Raw genomic sequence first — 22,247 nt, 5'->3', positions numbered from 1 at the left:
AAATATGTCTGATCTCACATGGTGTCAAGTATCAGGGGGTAGCCGTGTTAGTCTGTATCTACAGAAACAACAAGGAGTCTGGTGGCACCTTAAAGACTAACAGATTTATTTGGGCATAAGCTTTCATGGGTAAAAACCTATACATCTGAAGAAGTGAGGTTTTTACCCACGAAAGCTTATGCCCAAATAAATCTGTTAGTCTTTAAGGTGCCACCAGACTCCTTGTTGTTTCTGATCTCACAGAAATTAATTCACCCTTTTACTTGTTTTTTATTGTTCTTGTTATGTTTTCTGATTCCTAAAGGTATTTTAAACTACGGCCTGCAGTCTCACAGACTTATGCCATGTCAATCTAACTTTGTTTGATTTTTCTGTGAAATTAGAGGGCCGTAATTCCTGATAAAAAATGTTAAATAGGAGTTAAAGTTTGAGGGTACATTTCAGTTATTTAAGGGTAAAATTGCTACAAGGACTTTATAGTTAGTGTTTTAAAACGCCAAGAATTAAACTTACAAGAAAACAAAATCTTAAGAAATACAAAAATTCACAGTCAGAGTTCCTGATGTTTAATCGAATTTTTTGTGTGACTCTAAGAAGAAGAGAGAGCCAGATATAGATATGCTTAACTCATATAAAGAAAAAAACCTGTATCTGGATGCCAGAGGGTTGAGAGGCCTCTCTCTTGTTTTGGGGAAGTGCTCCAGTAGACAGACAGTAATATGTGCAAAATGATTTCTGTAAATGGAATATCTAAACATATGATCTGTGAAGTTTTTTTTAAAGAAAATTATTACATTTCAGAAGTTAAAACTGAATTTTTATAGCTGACTAAATACCTTTGTTTTTAGCTAATTACATATGGCTCTGATAGAGCTGAAGCATTGCAAAGAATGGAAGAGGCTCTGGACAATTATGTAATTCGAGGTAACTACGGAAATTTGGGTTCCTAGTGTGGTAGGCTGGCATCTATTTCAAGAAAACAGCTTGAAAATGTAGTAATTAGCAAATTGAGTAAAGTTCCTGCTTATTAAGTGCAAATTAAACCAAGAAAAGCTTGTGTTAATTAAGCTGAGAAGATACATCAAATCTAAAGAGACTTCATTTTTTCCTGCAGCATTTTTGTTTAAAGTAATTAGTTAAATAATTTAATTAAATTACTTTCAAAAACTGATAAGAGCTCTCGCAAACTCATGGTAGATCCCGCATTTATTACCCTGTGAAATTCAAAGGCAACTATATTGTAATCATGCATAGTACTTTAGTAGATCTACTGTGTTCTTATAGTACCACAAGCCTGTGTGTTGAGTTTTTTCATTCTAAAGGGTTGTGTTAGCACTGGGGGAATACCATGGCATACAAATTTGGACAATATTTAGAACCTGAGATGATGATGATAAACCTCTCTTTCAGCTCTCTTCCCAGGCCTACCTGTGAGAATCAGATGTTTTTCTTAAGCTCTTTATAGAACATGGATGAGTCTGCCATAATGAATCTTGACTCTTTCCCCCTTTAAGCTCCGGAGAAGGTCTTTGTTTCTCCTCTGAGTTCAAAGGAGAATACAGGGAGAAACAGTGTCTTGGGGGGAATTTTGTTCCACTCTCCAACCCCTGAAGGCCGCCAGAGAGAGAGAGGCTATGTGGGGGAGAACCACCAGAATGATGGCTTAGGTTACCTTTTTGGGGATGTGGCTGAGAAAAGGAGTTAACGTGCACAATGTCCTTTTTAGTTCTTCGAGCAGTGTCCCTATGGACATCGGTGATGCCTATCTGTAAGTGGGCCAATAAAAATATGACGTTCTGGTTATGGAGACAGAATTTCTTTTCTCCCATCCTTCCCCAACCTCATCGTCATCGACGTGGTAAACTCTTGGGGCTGTCCATACCAAATGAGATCCACCCCTGTGATAGGGTTTGGAAGTGCTTGGAACTCTTCGGGAGGAAAGCCTGTTCCTCGGCCATGCTACAGTTTTGAATAGCAAATTATCGAGCCTTAATGACAAAATATGACTGTCAATTATTCAGAACTTAACAGCTTTATTGATCAGCTTCCAGAGTCGCAGAATGACCAGTTCAAAGCTATCATCCAGGAAGGACAGCTAGTAACCAAAACAGTGCTACAGTCTGCCCTCGATGCAGCCAATACAGCGGCTCGGTCCATCTCCACGGTGATGGTTATGAGACATGCATCATGGTTACACCTTTTGGGCTTCCCTAAAGAGGTGCAGTCAACTGTCAAAGACCTTCCTTTTGAAGGCACTAAGCACTTTGCAGAGAAGATGGACGCCTCTCTGCATACCCTTGAAGGTTCAAGGGCCACTCTCTGCTCATTAGTGATGTACACACCTGGACAAAACAGAAATTTAGTCCACAGCCCCAACACAATCACACACCTCTCAATACCCGACTCAGCACTTTTATGAACCTCAGAGTCCATCCACCTCCAAACACCAATTGTGACATGTTGATCAAGGTGTCGATAGACAACTCCCCTCAAATGCTACAGCTGACCAGTGTCTCCATCCCATTTGGCTACTGTCTCGTCATGATCTGCAGCACCTGGGAATGCATAACATCAGACCAATGGGTTTTGGAAATTGTTCACAAAGTGTATTCCATCCACTTTACCTCCCTCCCCTGCCCACAACACCTTCCCTGTTCCTCTTCTGGGATCCTTCTCAAGAGAGTACACTCGAGACAAGAAATAGATTGCCTCCTTCGGTTAGGAGCCATAGAACCAGTATCTCAACATCTATGAGGCAAAGGTTTTTACTCTCGCTATTTCCTAATACCCAAGAGAAAGGGAGGTTGGAGACCCATACTAGACCTCAGAGTGCTCAACAAGTTTTTTAAAGGTCAAAAATTCAAGATGGTCACTCTAGCAACGATTATTCCAGCATTAGAACGTGGAGACTGGTTTTCAGCCCGTAACCTTCAGGATGCCTATTTCCTCAGATTTACCCTAGGAGAAAACCACTACCAATACAGAGTACTCCTCTTTGGGCTATCATCAGCTCCAGGAGTATTCTCCAAGGTTGCCTCAATAGTGGCTGCTCACTTACACTCCCGGGGGATCATGATCTACCCCTACCTGGACAATTGTCTCCTCAGAGCCCGGCACTTCAAAGAGGCTCGCCAGGTTTCCAAAACTGCAATAGACTTATTCACGGAACTGGGCCTGCAGATCAATGCCTAGAAATCAACCCATCTGTAGTACAATGCTTGGAATTCATAAGAGTCGACCTCCGCTCATTACAGGCCAAAGCACTCCTACCTCAGCACAGGTTCCTCTCTTTGGCCACACTCATAGACACTGTACAAAACAGCCCCCAAATATCAGCCAGATATATCAACTCTTGGGGAATATGGCAGCGGGCACAGCGGTAGTACCAATGCCTGGCTTCACATGTGATGTCTCCAGATGTGGTTCAGTTCAGCTTACAGACCAAACAGAGGGGACTGGTATTTGGCCCCCAGCAGCACATCATCTGTTAATTACCTAATACTGTGTTCCACAAAATATTTAAAAATAAAACAAAAAAAATCTGGTACTTGGGTTTTTGGGTGCTATGAGCAATATACTTCATATTAATGATATATCCTGTCATTTATAATACACCTCTACCCCAATATAATGCTGTCCTCAGGAGCCAAAAAATCTTACCACGTTATAGGTGAAACCATGCTATATTGAACTTGCTTTGATCCGCCTGAACGTGCAGCCCCACCCCCCCGGAGCGCTGCTTTACTGCGTTATATCCGAATTCGTGTTATATCGGGTCACGTTATATCGGGGTAGAGGTGTACATCACGTCACGTAATGCTCACGTGAGTCAGTTTTTAGCATGAACCAACATAGCACAGCATGATGTCATGGTGGTGTACATTAAATTTAGGGTTTAAATGGAAATCAGCAGATATTTTTGCATTGAGTACTTATTATTCACATAGCTAGTGCATAATCTGTAATGAAACCAGTAGGCAGAAATAAAGGATATAATATAAAGCAAGTGGTATGCATCAGCTGCTGAAAATCCTGGTTTGCAGGTCTATCCAAATTCTTTTCGATAATGGTGCAAATGTTTAATAGACACACACTGATTCTTTTTAGCCTATATGTGTGGCTATAACCCAGCAAAAACCAGGACATTTAAATTTCCGTCTGACGTCATGTAAATGATCACACCAAAACAGTCTGTAATAAACCAATGCCAGTGCCAGAACACTTTGATGGTGACTGTCCATAAATTAGTAACCTACGTGTAAAGTTCACTAAATGAAACATGATCAGACCTAACTACCTAGTAGCAGACATTTTAGTTAAAAGTTTCTGAGCTCAAGTTTAGAGTTTGTGTTTCTGACGTCTCCCTTCTTTACAGGTTTACTCAGTTCCCATAAGAAAAAGACATGACAAAAGCAGAACTAAGGGGAAAAAAATCAGTTTTATTTATCTACAGTATGTGAGGAAAAATGCTAATTACTTCTACATGTCACATCAGGATGGGATGCAGAAATAGTTTATTGACACCTTAAATGGCTGCTTCTTGGAGTAGCTAGTCTTAGAACCCCGAAGAGAGTCAATTCTTGATTTAATCCTAAGTGGAGTATAGGATCTGGTCCAAGAGGTGAATATAGCTGAACTGCTTAGTAATAGTGACCATAACATAATAAAATCTAACATCCCTGTGGGGGAGGGAATAACTAAAGCAGCCTACCACAGTAGCATTTAATTTCATAAAGGGGAACTACACCTAGGGAGGTGGTGGAATCTCCTTCCTTAGAGGTTTTTAAGGTCAGGCTTGACAAAGCCCTGGCTGGGATGATTCAGTTGGGAATTGGTCCTGGTTTGAGCAGGAGGTTGGACTAGATCAGGGGTGTCAAACTCAATTGCACAGGGGGCCAAAACTCAAAACTCGCGGGCCGAACAGTATAACCATTTATTTAACAGACTAAATATTTATGTTTTTTAACCATTAAGATGAACCAAAATACAGGATATCATTCCAAAATAAATACATTTCAACTTAAAATATTTTGCTCTTCATAAAAAAATATCCTGTCAATACAATACATTCAAAATCTGTACATGCTGGAATATTAAAAAATCTGAAAATATAAATAAAAAATTGAATTTAAAGCAAAAGTATAATCATAACAAATCATAACATTCCATTTTCTTGTCCTATTTAGTCAGAGCCTGATACTTGGAGTCTTTTCTTTGCAACAAGTTCGTTTATGTTTGGGGTTAGGTTCTGTGTTGTGAAGATTCTCAGGATCGATTGCAGGTGTTCATCAGTGAGGCGACTCCTGTGTGACGTTTTGTTAATTTTCATCACAGAGAACAGCTGCTCGCACAGATATGTGCTGCCAAACATGGACAGGATTCGAGCCGCATGTTGGCGGAGCTGCGGCATCGCTTCAGGAATGAAGCGAGTGAACTGTGCTGGCCCCGCAGTGTCGTACTTTGCCTTCAGTGTCCCGTTACATTGCAGTTCTATCAGCTCCATCTGCATTTCTACAGGTGCGGTTTCCACATCGACTGCAAATGGGTTGCGAAGCAGCTCGAAGTTACTTTTCTGTGCCTCAAAGTCACTGAAGCGCCGTGCGAACTCAGTGCGCAGCGCGCTGAGTTTTTCAGCAAAGGTGGCATTTGGGAAAACTGTGGCACTTTCTTGGTTCCGTATTACTTGGCAACAGGGAAAGTGAGACAAGTTGCATTGGTGCATTTGTGTCTCCCATAAGCGCAGCTTCACTTGAAATGCCTTCACTGCATCATGCATATCGGTTATTATGTGCTCCCGTCCCTGGAGTTGAAGGTTTAAAGCGCTAAGATGCGACGTTATGTCAGCCAGGAACGCCAACTCACATTTCCACTTTTCATCCCGCAGAACTGTGCAGTCTTTCCCCTTACTGTCCATGAACTGGCAGATTTCCTCTCGCAGCTCAAAGTGTCTTTTGAGAACTTTTCCCCGACTTAGCCACCGGACCTCCGTATGATATGGCATATCGCCAAACTCGCTATCTATTTCCCGCAGAAAAGACTGGAATTGGCGGTGATTTAAACCGTGGGCTCTGATAAAGTTGACGGTTTGTGTTACAGTGTTCATCACATGATCCATTTTTAGGACTTTAGCACTCAGCGATTCCTGGTGTATGATGCAGTGATACACTGTCAACTCACCGGCACAGTTCTCCTCCCGCATCTTTGAGCGCATCCTTCCCACCAGTCCATTTTTTTCACCACACATAGCAGGTGCGCCATCTGTTGTAAGTCCAACGAGTTTTTCCCACGGCAGTTTCATGTCGGTTACACTTTGAAATACATTTCCAAAGATGTCTTCTCCTTTCGTTGTCCCGTGCATCGATTTAATGTCCAGTATTTCCTCTGTTACGCACAAATTGGAATCCACACCACGGATAAATATCGCCAGCTGTGCAGTGTCAGTCGCGTCAGTAGTTTCATCCACGGCAAGGGAGTATGCAACAAAATCTTTTGCTCTTTCAATCAACTGTGTTTTCAAATCAGTCGCCATCTCACAAACCCGATTAGCAACAGTGTTTCTGCTGAGGCTTACATTTGCAAACGCTCGCGTTTTATCTGGACAAAGGACGTCGCACACTTTCATCATACAATTCTTTACGAATTCCCCCTCGGTAAACGGCCGTCCTGATTTGGCGATCTCTTCGGCCACAATGAAACTTGCTTTCACAGCAGCTTCACTTTGTGATTTTGCTTTGGTGAAAAACGTCTGCTGGGATGTCAAATTCTTCTTCAACTCCTCTACCTTTTGTAGCTTCTGTCCTGCGCTCAGGTTTTTGAATTTGTTCTCATGTTTCGTCTCGTAGTGCCGTCTTAGGTTATACTCCTTCATTACAGCGATATTACTCCCGCAAAGGAGACACACTGGTTTACCTGCAATTTCAGTAAACATATACTCATTCTCCCACCGGCTTTGAAAGCCTCGGTTTTCAGAATCAATTTTTCTCTTGGCCATTGTTGGGGTCTAGCTTTGATTTGAGATTAGCGTTGTATACATCAACAGACCGCGAACTTGAACCGCGGCTTGCCGTTGGCGGCAATTGCACTGCATCATGGGATTTGTAGTGTGTGTTATTGGGGCGTCATATCACAGGGCCATTAAAAACAGATATATAAAACGATTTCGCGGGCCGGATATAATTGTATGGCGGGCCGGATGTGGCCCGCGGGCCTTGAGTTTGACACATGTGGACTAGATGATCTCCTGAGGTCCCTTCCAACCCTGATATTCTATGATTCTATGATACACAAAAATGAGGAATTTAGGTAAACAGAAATTAAAAGGTACAGCACCAAAAGTGAAATCCCTGCAAGATGCATGGAAACTTTTTAAAGACACCATAATAAAGGCTCAATTTAAATGTATACTTCAAATAAAAAAAACATAGTAAGAAGAACAAAAAAGTGCCACCATGGCTAAACAACAAAGTAAAAGAAGCAGTTAGAGGAAAAAGGCATCCTCTAAAAAGTGGAAGTTAAATCCTATTGAGAAACTAGAAAGAAGCATAAACTCTGGCAAGTGAAATGTAAACATATAATGGGAAGGCCAAAAAATAATTTGAACAACAGCTAGCCAAAGACTCAAAAAGTAACAGCAATTTTTTTTAAGTACATCAGAAGCAGGAAACCTGCTAGATAACCTGTGGGGCCACTGTACGATCAAGATGCTAAAGGAGCACTCAAGGAGCACACAGTTCTTTGAGGGGACAACAAGCATGTGGACAAGGGGGATCCAGTGGATATAGTGTACTTAGATTTTCAGAAAGCCTTTGAAAAAGTACCTCACCAAAGGCTCTTAAGGAAAGTAAGCTGTTGTGGGATAAGAGGGAAGGTCCTCTCATGGACATAGTTAAAAGATAGGAAACAAAGGGAAGGAATAAATTGTCAGTTTTCAGAATGGAGGGAGGTAAATAGTGGTGTCTGTCCCCCAGGGGCCTGTACTGGGACCAGTACTGTTCAACATATTCATAAATGATCTGGAAAAGGGGGGAAACTGAAGTGGCAAAATTTGCAGATGATACAAAACTACTCAAGATCGTTAAGTCCAAACAGATGGCAAAGAGCTTCAAAGGAATCTCTCAAAACTGGATGACTGTGCAACAAAATTGCAGATGAAATTCAATGTTGATAAATGCAAAGTAATGCACATTGGAAAACATAATCCCAACTATACATATAAAATGATGGGGTCTAAATTAGCTGTTACCACTCAAGAAAGAGATGTTGGAGTCATTGTGGGTAGTTCTCGGAAAACATCTGGTCAGTGTGCAGCAGCAGTCAAAAAATCTAACAGACTGTTGGGCATTATTAAGAAAGGGATAGATAATAAGGCAGAAAATATATTGTCTCTATAAATCCATGGTATGCCCACATCTTAAATAGTGCATGCAGATGTGGTTGCCCCATCTCAAAAAAGATATATTGGAATTGGAAAAGATTCAGAAAAGGGCAACAAAAATGAGTAGGGGTATGGAACGGCTTCCATAGGAGGAGAGATTAATAAGATAGTCTTTTCAGCTTGGAAAAGATATGACTAAGGGGGGGGAGGTGATAGAGGTCTATAAAATCATGACTGGTATGTAGATTAGGAAATGTTATACTCTTTTTCATAACACAAGAACTAGCGGTCACCAAATAAAATTAATAGGCCTCAGGTTTAAAACAAACAAGAGGAAGTATTGTAGTGAAGGCCAAGACTATAACGGGTTTCAAAAAAGAACTAGATAAGTTCATGGAGGATAGATTCATCAATGGCTATTAGCCAGGATGGGCAGGGATGCAAAACCATGCTCTGTAGTGTCCGGATCCTCTGTTTGCCAGAAGCTGGGAATGGGCAACGGGATGGATTACTTAATGATTACCTGTTCTGTTCATTCCCTCTGAAGCACCTAGCATTGGCCATGGGTGGAAACAGGATACTGGGCTAGATAGACCATTGGTCTGACCCACTCCTTTAAGTGCCTCAGCTCAACCGCAAAACAGCAATATTACATCAGAACTTGAGACATTTAGAAAAGTAATGGATTTGAAATCCTCTTCCATTGAAGGGTCCATTCCCTAGTACTGTGTTCCTCTGTTATCTGATCTCCAATACTCAGAGGTTTGAAGAAGAAAACTTCCGAGAAGCTGTTTCATCCTTGCTCCTCTAGAATCTGTTCTTGTGAGCCCATTTTTCCCATGTGATAACTGGAAATTCTAGTGCTTCAGGAGATCTGATGGCTTGACAACTTTCTAGCTTTCTCTCTACAGTTTCAACATATAAATCACTCTACTAGAGAGAGAGGAGGAGAGAGAGATCTAGAACATTTCCCTTTCCATTTTCCTCTGCTTTCCCTGTGACTTCTCTTTCAGAGAAAGAAGAAACTAGTAATTCCTGGGCTACCTGAGAGCCCCTTGCACTAACTCCTTTACAGAAAAGCAAGCAAAGAAAATAGAAATTTAGGTGAAATCCTAGCCCCATCAAAGTCAATGGGGGATTATTCCACTTACTTCAATAAGAGCAAGATTTCACCCCTTATGAATTTTCCTGGATCATTTATTTCTTTTGCCTCATTAACCCACCTCCTCAACTTCGAATTGTCTGTCAGTTTTCAGCACAAATTTAAAACTGTATAAAGGTTGTTACTTTCTTTTGTTTAGATACAAACAAAATGCATTACACGAGAAGTTAGAAATTTGATATTATTTATAAGAGAGAATCCATGACCTCCACTTTAAACTTTCTAATCTTCTGGTGGGAGAAGTGTTTATGCAGTTGTGTAAAATGCCTGTATTTTGTAAACTAAAGGAGGCACATTTCCTTCCCAGGTATACTAGATGCTTTAAGCAAATATGTATTTAAAATTTAACATGCAGGCATTTAAAAAATATGAAATTCTCTTAACTGGCTGACAAAGGATTTGATGGGAATCAGGCTATGCTTATTCGATAAAGATTTTGTCTCATGACAGAAGTGAATGCCATACTAAGGTACATCCTTCAGAGTTCTCCTTTCACAAATATGTTTACACTCATAAGAGTCACACTAATCCCAGTCAGTATCGCTTCAACATAATAATCTTTTTTTTAACACTGCTTTATGAAAATCTGACTTGATCATCTACGTTTTCAGTAGAATTTAAAATTCTTATTCTACAGATCTGTGAAGAAGATAATAATTTGAATTACAAGTAATAAGCACAATGTTATTTTGTACAGAATTCCCATACAGAAAACGGAACATTTGCCCAGAAATAGATTGATACGAGGATCCAAAATTTAGCTTTTTACTCAGTTGGCTGGCACAAATTGGAAACGTGATGCTGACTCTTCCAACTCTCTGAAGGGTGAACAATGATTTGTAAATCCACTTTGTGGACGTGGATAGCTCTCTGAAGTAGTCCTAGCTGCTGTGACTGTCCTCAGGCTTTAGGGCTCTGTCACAGTGAGGTTTCAAAGTAAGGAAGGATGAAGGCACTGTTGTGTGCCCTGTCAGTCAGGAGCAATTCTGAGTAGGGAAGGTTAAGGGATATAAAGCAGGGTTAAGGGTAAAATGCATTGTGCCGTGAAACTCTGCCATCTGTAACCTGGATCTGGTTACTGACCTGGAAGGGCCCCAATGTGGTCAGTAAGCTACACAAGAACAACAAAATAGCACTTGTATATTGAACACCTGAAAACCCAACATGCAGTTTTTATGTTTTGCCAGTGTGCACTACACAGATAATTTAGATGCCATGATGTTGTGTACTGTAAGCATAGTGCTTAAATAGTTTGTGAAATCTTGTGGGGGTTTTTCTTTCATTGTAAAAGTCAAATTTCACAATATTCCAGGGATGTGAAATAATAGTCTTCATTGAGTCTGCTGGCATGAGTGATATTTTAGATTGTGCTACAGATGTGGTATGTGGTTCAAAGCAAATAACTTTGGTCCCCATTTAGCAAAACACTTAAAATGTGCTTAAATTAAGCACGTGCTTAAGACCAGTTGGCTAGGCACTGCCCCATATATGTAGTGTGTTTGAGTCCTGTTTTCTCTATTAAATATAAGTCTTACTATGTCACTTTTGTATTATAATATAACAGTCAGAATCTAAAGGCTTATCTATGTGAGAAAAATAGGCACTAGTGTAACTGCATCAAATTACTTACAGTGATAAATGCCTGGTATAAATTCACTGTACCACTGTAAAATGAGAGTTACACTAGTGCAACTTTATCCAGTAGATGACTGGAGTAAACTCTGCTGATGTAAACCCTGCTTTATATCAGTGTGGTGTATGTTTAGTGGGGATTTACACAAGTGCAAACATCTTGACATGGTTACACAGCCCTTATTTCTCTCATAAATAGGCCCTTATTATTACATTAATAACAAACAGTGACTCATAAGGTTTATATTTAATAAGGAAAATGAGCATTATACACACCACATCTAGAGCATAGCCTGATGTTGCATCTAATGTTATGTGATGGCACCTAGCCAGTTGGACATAAGCACATAAAATCATAGAAATGTAGGGCTGGAGGGGACCTTGAGAAGCCAGCAATTCCAGCCCCCTGCACTGAGGCATGACTAAGTATACCTAGATCATCCCTGACCGGTATTTGTCCAATCTGGTCTTAAAAACCTTGAATGTTGGGGATTCCACAATCTCCCTAGGAAGCTATTCCAGAGCTTAAATACTCTAATAGTTAGAAAGTTTATCCTAATATTTATCCTAAATCTCCCTTACTTCAGAATAAACCCATTACTTCTTGTCCTACCTTTAGTATACATGGACAACAGTTGATCACCATCTTCTTTATAATAGCCCATAACATAGGTTATCAGGTTGCCGGTCAGTCTTCTTTTCTCAATACTAAACCTGCCAAGTTTTTTTTTTTTTTTAAACCTTTCTCATAGGTTAGGTTTTCTAAACCTTTTATCATTTTTGTTGCTGTCCTCTGTACTCTCTAATTTGTCCACCTCTTTCCTAATGTCTGGCAACCAGAACTGGACATGGGACAATTATCCAGGTCTTAAATACAACACTCCTGTTAACACACCCCAGAAGAATATTAGTCTTTTTCGCAACTGTATCACATTGTTGACTGATACCGAATTTGTGCTCCCCTATAATCTCCAGATTCTTTTCAGAAGTACTACTACCAAGGCAGTTATTTCCAATTTTGTAATTGTGCATTTGATTTTTCCTTCCTAAGTAGAATAATTTTCCCTTTTCTTTATTGAATTTCATCTTGTTGAATTCAGACCAATTCTCCAATTTGTCAAGGTTGTGTTGAATTCTAATCCTGTCCTCCACAGTGCTTGCAACCCTTTCTAGTTTGGTGACATCTGCAAATTTTATTTGCACTCTACTCCATCATCCAAGTCATTAATGAAAATAATGAATAGTACTGGACCCAGGATTGACCATGAGGGACCCCACTAGATGCATCCTCCAAGTTTGACAGTGAACCACTAATAACTTCTCTTTGAGTATGAACTTTCAATCAGTTGTGCACTCACCGTATAGTAATTTCATCTAGACCAGTGGTTTTCAAACTTTTTTTTTCTGGGGACCCAAGTTGAAGAAAATTGTTGATGCCCACAACCCAATGGAGCTGGGGATGAGGGGTTTGGGGAGTCGGAGGGGCTGAGGGCTGGGGCAGAGAGTTGGGATGTGGGGGTGAGGGCTGCGGGTGGGGCCAGGAGTGAGGGGTACAGGGTGTGAGAGGGGGCTCTGGACCTGGGCAGGCGTTTGGGGTGTGGGAGGGGGTCAGGGCTCTGGGCTGGGGGTGTAGCCTCTGGGGTGGGGCTGGGGATGAGGGCTTTGGGGTGGAGGAAGGGATTCCAGGTTTGGGAAGGCTCAGGGCTGGGGCAGGGGATTGGGGCATGGGGTTGGGGTGGACTTACCTCTGGTGACTCCTGGTCAATGGCGCAGCTGGGGTGCAAAGGCAGGCGTCCTGCCACTGCAGACTGCACTGCGCCCCAGAAGTGGCCAGGAGCAGGTCCGGCTCCTAGGTGGAGGCGTGCAAGCGGCTTCGTGTGACTCTCCCCGCAGGCCCCATCCCCGTTCCCATTGGCCAGTTTCTGGCCAATGGGAGTGTGGACCCGGTGCTTGGGGCAGGGGCAGCGTAGAAACCGGACCTGCTGTTCGCTGCTTCTGTGACGCAGCGCGGTGTTGAAACAGGTAGGCACTAGCCTGCCTTAGCTGGGCAGCACCGCTGATGGGACTTTTAACGTCACAGTTGGCCGTGCTGACCAGAGCGAACCAGTGCCTGACATGCTGCGACCCAGTACTGGGTTGTGACCCGAAGTTTGAAAAATGCTGATGCATTTCCCTAGTTTGCTTATGAGAATCTCATGTTGGACTGTGTCAAAAGCCTTACTAAAATCAATATATATCACATCTACTGTTTCCTTCCATCCACTAGGCAAGTAACCCTGCCAAAGAAGAAAATTTAATTGCTTTGGATGACTTGTTCTTGACAAATCCATCCTGGCTGTTTCTTATAACTCTGTTATCCTCTAGTGCTTACAAATTGATTGTTTAATAATTTGTTCCAGTACCTTTTTCAGTTACTGAAGTTAGGCTGATTAGTCTGTAATTCCCTGGGTTCTCCTTGTTCCACCTTTTAAAGATAGATACTATGTTTGTCCTCCTCTACTATGTCACCCATCCTCTAGCAGTTCTCAAAGATAATTTTGAACAGTTCTGAAATTGCTTCAGCTAGTTCCTCAAGTATCATAGGATGAATTTTGGCCCTGCCAACTTGAATACATTTAACTTTTCCTAAATTTTCTTTAACCAGTTCTTTCTCTGTTTTGGCTTGCATTCCTTCCCCCTTGTTAGTATTAGTTGTGTTCAGTACCTGGTTGCCTTTAACCTTTTTAGTGAAGACTGAAGCAAAATAAGCATTGAACACCTTAGCCTTTTTGATGTCATCAGTTATTAGCTCTCCTTCCTCACTCAGTAGAGGACCTATACTTTCCTTCATCTTCGCTAGCTCCTAAGGTTATTTAAAGAACCTCTTCTGATTGCCTCTTATGTCCGGTTTCTGCCTTAGTCTTTCTGATTTTGTCCATACATGCTTGCGCTATTCTTTTGTACTCTTCCTTAGCAATTTATTCATGGTTCCAATTTTTGTAGGATTCCTTTTTGTTTTTCAGTTCATGTTGGGCTGGCACACATTTCTCTCACATAGAACCTAGCTACTTAAATTTGGGAATTCCTGCCTTGTTTTCTTAATTTTGCAGTCTTAATCTTTCATGAGTATTCTTTTTGGTATTTAAATATTTATATTTGATGTTTATTCTTGTTTATAATCTTACCAAGATTAAAAAGATCTTACCTCTGAGAAAAAGTTGGTATGGTGAAAGAGATAAAAATAAAAATGGATAGGAAAGTAATAAGAAAAAGCATTAGTAAGATAACAATAAGCCCAAATATTAGCCTGTAGGGTACCAGGTTTAGCTTAGGGCAAAATCCTAAAATGTAATGAGTTTACAGGACTCGCTGTACTCTTTGGGAGATACTAGTTTCTATTTGAAAAGCAACACAGATTTTGGCACAGTTTTGCACAGCAGAAAATCTTTGCCCTGTATTTATTTAAGACTGAGTATTCATGGATACCAAACTGTTTCTCATCTCTAGAGAGAGTGATGCCTAATGGGATCATTTCAAAAAGCTTGTTTATACAGTAATCATCTGAACTGCATTGACACATACAGAACTTCAGTTTCTAGCTTTGCTGGCCCTTCACTTGAACTTGTTAATGTTTTAAACAAAAATGGTGCAGAAGAAATATGAAGTTCCATCTTGTTAACTCTCTGGCATTTACATCCCAATATTAAAAATAAAATATCTTGTTTTTTGTTCTAACATAGTCTACACATTTTTTATTTAAAATATTAATGCTAAGTTTTTCATTTTTGATTTATTAAACCAGTATTACATCAGAATGGAAACTACTTTGTAATCTCCAAAATGGGGCTTGCATATGGTAGTGTCTCACACCATGAAGTCACCTCCCATCTAAATGGCAGCCACATGTAGTAGAAGGCTCAGGATAAATTTTCAGAACAGCGAATGCTGTACTTTGCACTCCTTTAAAAAAAAAAAAAAGCTGCTTGGATCTATACATAATTTTATATTAATAAATTGTGCTTTATACAAATTGTCTGTTTCTCTTTATGTAATAAACTGCACAGCCTAAGGGGGAAATTTTTAGAGTTATATCATGTTTTAGGTGAACATCTCCAGGTAAAATCCATTTGAGTCTTTGAAAATTTCCATTTAAATGTGCAAGAATCACACTTTTTTCCAAACAAAAGCGTTCACTCATTCATGGGGGGTGGGATGGAGTGACTGGTTAACAGCCCAGGGGACTGCAAATGGATGGCTCAGGGACTGCTAATGGAATATGGAGCCTTTCACCACTTCTGTGTCACTAGTTCAAAGCAGGCAAAGGTTGGCAAGGACTTTTAGTACTACAATTTTAATGGCTGCTTGATGACCTTTATGAAATTAGTGGTCTCAGTCCAGTTCCTAGTGGATAGGTATCCACCAGGAACAAAACCCACCCTTATAGTGTCATTCATTACAATCTCAGTACAGAATCTAGGGATTGAAATGGGATGGTGACCGAACCACTTTGCCCCCCAGAGATGGTCCCTCCAAGTCAGGTTAAAGGCATATTGGAGTGGGGTGAGGAAGCTTACTGTGCTGCTTCTTGTTGTGTACCTGTTCTGTGATCAGATAGAAGACTTCGTTTGCCAGTGCTGCCAATCCAACATCTTTCATAAGCATTAAATTTATTTCAAAGACGTATAGTAAAATTAGCTTGTTTGCTAGGAAAAATCAATTTCTTCTTCCAGCAGTGTCCCTATGGGTGCTCCACTGCAGGTGTGCTTGCATCCCTGCGCGGCTAATCAGAGAACTTCAGTAGCAGTGTCCATTGGAACACAGCACGCACGAGTTAACCCTCCTCAGTTCCTTCTTAACCGCCCCTGGCTAGCAGTCCGTTAAGACTATTGTCTTAATCTACTTAACTCTAGTTAGTCACGCTGTAATTCGCCTCCTGCAGCAAGTACTCTTCTCTCCGTTAAGTCAGGGAAGAAGGGCTCGCGGAGGGCAGCTGAAGCACTTCAAAGACATACTGAAAATACCCCTTAAAAAGGGAGGCATCAACCCAACAAACTGGGAGGATTCTGCATGGAACAGAACACAGTGGTGCCACACCATACACCAAGGCACAGCTCACTTTGAGAACAGACATGCTCATGAGACAGAGAAGCAACAAAGGAGGAAAGAAAGGGCACAACAGTCCAGCCAACAACTATGTCTCCTCCAAGTTTACAGCTGTCACTTCTGTGGGAAAATCTCCAGGGCATGAATTGGGCTCCTCAGCCACTTGAAAACCCACCAATGAACCCCTTTGGCAGACATCATCCTGGCATTGAGGGATAGCCAAAGAAGAAGGATAGTTAGTTAGTCTCCTAGTTCTAGTTGTAGTTTCCCCCCTTTCTTTATTTTAGCTTTTAAAAAAAACCCTTTTGTTTTTCTTCCTGCCTTTTTCCTCCCCGAACAGGGAACCTTTCCCCAAATGGGGTATGTCTGGTTCACTGGGCTTCAAGAAGACGATCCCGAGCACAAATAAGCACTCTCAGTGCATTCGCTTCTCTATGCCTTCCCTCCATTTCCCCTACTATCCTTCTGAAAATAAAAAGAGAAAGAGCTTGTGTCATTCTGATTACGCCTACTTGGCTGAGACAGACCTGGTACCCTTACCTGTAATAGCTTGCAACGGGTGTGCTGATCTCTCTCACGGCCATTCTGCACCTCTTCTCATAGAACAAAGGATGTACACCTGGGGATTCTCTGCCTCAAGGCATGGCTCCTATTTGGTTCCAACACCTAGAAGGCTCCTGTTCAAGAGAGGTATAAGAGGTTCTATTACATAGTAGAAAGTCCTCAACACCACGCACTTACCTGCAGAAATGGCCCAGGTTTCAGATTTGGTGCACATCCCAACAAATCTCCCCAGCATCCGTGACTTTTCAACATATCCTAGACTATGCTTTAACCCATAAACGGGATGGACTATCTCTAAGCTCTCTCAGGGTTTACCTAGTGGGTATTACAGCCTTTCACCAACCTGTAGAGGGGTACTCAGTGCTGTCACACCCAACTACAAAAAGTTTCCTCAAGAGTATAGTGAACTTTGTCCCACAATCTTGACATCCTACCCCCACATTTAACCTTGCACTGAAAGGACTGACTAGACCCCCACTTTGAACCCATGGGCACCTGTTCCCTAATGTACCTATCCATGAAAATGGCCTTCCTGGTAGCCATTACCTTGGCCAAGCGAATAGGAGAGAGTACAGGTCTGATGGCACATCCTCCATACACTATATTTTTTCCAGACAAGGTTACACTCAGACCGCATCCAAAATTCATCCCTAAGGTAACCTCTCACTTTCACTTGAATCAGTTAATTTACCTTCCAATCTTCTACCCCAAGCTTCACCAAGACAACAGGGAGGATATATTGCATACCCTGGGTATCAGGAGAGCCCTGGCCTTCTACCTGGACAGGAAAAAGGCCTTCAGGTAGTCCCCATGACTTTTCCTCTCCACGGTGGAAAGATCCAAGGGCTCAGCAGTATCAGCCCAAAGACTTTCCAAGTGAATCTCGATTTGTATCAGACATTGTTACCAAGTTCGTAATGTGACCACTCCAGATGCCATTTGTACACACTCCACAAGGTCAGTCTCCTCATCCGTTGTCCTCCTTAAGGATGTCCCTATCTCAAAGATCTGTAGAGCGGCGATGTAGTTGTCAGTCCACGCTTTCGCAGAACACTATGCGATCACGGGGTACTGTGCCTCCGATGCCATCTTCGGCTCCATGGTGCTGTCTTTTGTAACAGACCCACCTCTGAAGTTCTGATGCTTCAGAAGGGGAACTGCTCAGGAGTCCCCTACAGTGGAGCACCCAAGGGACACTACTCGAAGAAGAAGTTGCTCACCTTGTTCAGTAATGATGGTTCTTTGAGATGTGTGTCCCTGTGGGTGACCCATAACCCACCCTCTTCCCCTCTACTTCAGAGTTCTTGTCAATGACTCTGGTGGAGAAGGAACTGAGCAGGGTTAGCCCGTGCACACTGGCTAGCCTCATGGCACAGCATGAGAAGAGACAGCACATGTGCAGGCCTAATGGACACTGCTAGTGAAGTTCTCCAATCAGCAGCGCAAGAACCAAGCACACCTACACTGGCGTACTCATAAGAGGGCACATCTCAAAGAACCATTGTTACTGCACAAGGTGAGTAATTTCTTAATTTACATAGTTAGGCTGAGATTTGGGAATTGGGCTTCCAGATTCCTTAGGGTGGCTTTGAACACCTCAGCATTAAATTTTATTCCAAACATCCAAGCTGCATAATTACTGTGCAGGCCTTTTTGAAGTTATGCTTTCAGATAGTTTCATGGCTTCGCTCCATATATGTATAAGGGGTAGCTCTTGATCAGCCTTGAAATGTCTCCTGCTTCCTCAGTGTATATAGAACATATGTACTGGATGATTATTGTTAGGAACTTTATTGAATGCTGATTTATGCTCAGTGCCTGCATAGTACATGGAGTAAGACACCTCCTGTAACTAGCTGTACAGAGAAGAATGCAGGTTGGGGCTTCACTGGAAGCTGGTAAGCATTTGGTCAACTCTCTGTTTCCCAAACTTGCCCCTACTTACTCCTATCTACAACCATACTCCACTTGGTGATGAACAGATCCTCAACCCACAATGTGTCTTTGTTGTCTCTTTATCTAGGGTTAAACTAGGCATGGCTTTGAACAGATTTTCTTCTGAGGGGTACAGGAAACAGCGATGATGTGTCTGCGAAGGGTGTACTAGCTAGTACTGCTGGAAGAGTTTCAGTCCCAAGAATGATTGTTTGGGCATAGCAAGAGTGTTCCCATGGTCCTTTCACACTCTGTGTGTCTGCTAGTGCCATCACGGCAGCACAGAGGGGAATGCATGCCAGAGTTCTTTAGTGGCATAACAGGTGTCGTTATTCTACCAGTTCCTGCTCCCAGTGCCCCTGAAGGGATTATAGTTCACATAGGCATAGGCCAGGATTTACAAAAAAAAGTGACTAAAGTTAGACTCTTAAATAAGTGGTCTGGTTGGTTTAAAAATGCTGAACACCCAGAAGCTCCCATTGACTTCAGTGGGCACTTCTGAGTTCTGAGCACTTTTGAAAATCTGCCCACTAACTCAGGTGCTTAAATATGGATTTAGGAACCTAAATTGAACATCTTGGCCATAATGTATGTCTCTACCATTGATGTAGCAATGGTACCTCTTACCCCAGCCTTTTTAGGAGTCTTAGTGGAATTCTTAGATTATAATCTCTTTAGAGGAGGGTCCCTCTTCCTCTCTGCCCTGAGCAGATCTGAGCACACTGTCTGTACGCCACAAGTAAAGTAAAATGGTGAAATTGGAGATGATCTATTTTTTTGTCTCTTTAAAATAGGCTTCCTTCATTTGCATCTACATATTGTTTTAACTTCAATGTAAACTGCTGTTTGCTTTTTAAATCAATTATAATATTTGTAACAGCATTACCTTTGAGGCGCCAGTCAATTTACAGTGCTATTTAATATGTAGTTGAAGAGTACAACTACTGTACACTGAAATAAGAAATCCTAGAATTCACTAGCCAAGTATCAAGACTGAAAGTGGGACTCACTGAAATAATACTCAGTTCAGTTACTGGAACACAAAACCTGTCCTCTATTTTCTACACTAGATATCTACACTATTACTCTTGATGTACTCTGTCCATGCTCTTCCATTGACAAGTAATCTGCATTTAGAATCTGGATTTGTAGCCTTCTGAGTGACCAATGGTCTAACAGCAACATGTTTTTGTCCACTGATCTTTCAGTATAGATGTCACTGATGACAAGCTTCCTTGAGTTCAAACATAGATTTGTCTCGAGTTGCTACAATTCTAGTTTTATCCAATGACTGCTGAAGGAAAATTGCATGTCCCTCAATATTAAGAATGAATATTCACTTCTATGGGGGGATTTGGAGTTGGAGTGGCTCAACATTAGCATCTATTGTTTTTTTTTTAATATATGTTAATTGTTCACCTTTCTATACTTAACTTATCTTGCAGCCCTTTTGTGTCTGTTGGATTTTGACCAAACTACCTTTGTAATTTGTGAATCTTCAGAGATGTAAGGGTGTTTTCTTTAAATAGCTGAAGCATGCTATTAGGTACGATAGGATTTCTTTTACTAATATTTAAGCAGATGCTATTTGATTCTCGGCCCCCCACCCACTAATGATTGTTTTATCTTTGTAGTTTGTTTTGTTATGTTTAATAATCTGTTCACTGAACAAAATATTTAAAACCTAGCATGATGTTCTGGAAAGTGTTTTGTAGTGTATTTCTATCTCTGTGAATTGTGTTTAAAATGATTGTTTAATTAAAATGGGCACCTTTTTGTGGAAAAGCGAGAATCGATTATTTCAGTAGTCAAGTAGGGGTCTGATTAGGTCAGTTTCTTGTACCAACAAGAGTCAACACTTTTTTTTTGTGCTCTCTGTTGATTCATGTAAAGCAAGAAAGTAAAATTAACAGTACCTCTGAAGCTCTGTCATTATTTCACTGAAGAAATCATGTTATTTTTATTGTGCTGTGGAGGGAGTAGTGCAGCAGAGTATTCTGTGGAAAAGTGGGAAGAGCACACGGAAGGAAATAACAAGACTAAAAGTGGGCAAAAACATGGAGTGGAGGGAAAAGTAAGGCCGCCATTAGGGAACAGTAGTGGAGGAGGAAATCAACAAGAAGAGACCGAAAGAGGAGACAGGATAGAGAGTGGTAGGATAAAAAGGCCGAGAGAAGAGCGACATTTCAAAAGAAAAATGGATACAAAAAGACTGAACCAAGAGATGCTTATGGTGAATGTATGAGAGGAGAGCCACCCAAGTGCGTTCCCAGGGGGCCTGGGCAGGTTTGTACTCAGGTGGCTAGCCTGAGCTGCCGCTTGTGCAACATCCAGCTATGCTGCTAGCGCATATTTATCTGCCTGCTCTGGGAAGCACTCTCCCAGCTGCAGTATAGACATACTCATAGCATATATGTGGAGACAGGGAAGAGTAGGAGGAACAGCTCTTATGTCTCAGTTTCCACAACTGTAAAATAGGGATAATGATTACCTCCTTTGTAAATTGTTTTGAGATCTATGGATGAGAAGTGCTATCTAGAAATTAGATGATGTTATGATGGAGGAAGGGTACAGCATACATGGTGCTGGAGGTAGGCCTGGACTTTCTGGAAATAAAGCAGACAAACTTTCATTTAAATTAGTATTGTATAGTCATAAATCCCCTGGCTTTGCTGGGTAGAATGGCTTACCCAATATTAGTTAATTAGTTAAAATACACCTAACTATACATAATAAATTACTGAATGAGACAGTGTGGGTATGGTAAAATCTTTTATTGGATCAACTTCTTTTGGTGAAAGAGAAAAGCTTTTGAGCTACACACAGCTCTTCTTCAGGCCCTGGGAAGGGTACTTAGAATGTCACAGCTAAATACCATGTGGAACAGATTTCTTTAGCATAAGTAATTATCTATATTCTAAGAGACCATTCAAGGTAAAATGTCCTATTTAACACTCTGCAGTCATAGGACAAAAACGGAGGGTGTTTCTGGGTTACAGACTGTTGTGATAAGCCATAAATCCAGTGTCTTTATTAAGACCATGAGTTTTAATGTCTAGCAAAGTTATGAATTTAAGCTTCCAGGCTCGTTTTTTGAAGGTGTTATGCAGGTTTCCTTTGAGGACAAGGATTGAGAGATCAGATATGGAGTGATCGTTATGGGAAATGTGTTTCGTCTTCGAGTGGACCGCTTGGGGAAGTTTATCGCCTGCTTCTTCCTCGAGATACATTCTTCCTGCAGCGACACCAAAGGTACTACCTCTGGAACAGCAATGAGCTTTCTCCTCATCGGGAGACTCCAAACCACCAACGAATCTTTGTTTCCTTACCCTACATATCCTCCGCCACCCAAAAGAGACACACCAGCTTGGGACCAACCTCCACATTTAGGTCAGAGAGGCTAGCACATCATGCCTTGGGAGCCTCCATGTGCTTCCCCCCTTCGACCTTTTCTACTGGCTACCTTGGGGGGCCCTGGGACCAGTACACCCTTGCAGA

General features: G+C 41.4%; 1 protein-coding gene across 7 annotated transcripts in view; it reads left to right on the top strand.

The window, feature by feature from the left end:
• Positions 1-22,247, top strand: part of PCCA (propionyl-CoA carboxylase subunit alpha) — a 387,774-nt gene that overhangs the window by 185,269 nt on the left and 180,258 nt on the right. For all 7 annotated transcript variants that reach the window (XM_065592346.1, XM_042843639.2, XM_024101904.3 and 4 more), the window contains exon 16: positions 849-924. In XM_065592346.1, coding sequence (XP_065448418.1) covers positions 849-924 — 76 coding nt within the window. The remainder of the gene's footprint in view (positions 1-848; positions 925-22,247) is intronic.

The sequence above is a fragment of the Chrysemys picta genome, chromosome 1 (assembly GCF_011386835.1).
Source record: "Chrysemys picta bellii isolate R12L10 chromosome 1, ASM1138683v2, whole genome shotgun sequence".
Lineage (NCBI taxonomy): Eukaryota > Metazoa > Chordata > Testudines > Emydidae > Chrysemys > Chrysemys picta.
The sequence above is the reverse complement of the archived record's forward strand: the minus strand, read 5'-3'. Positions and strand labels throughout refer to the sequence as shown.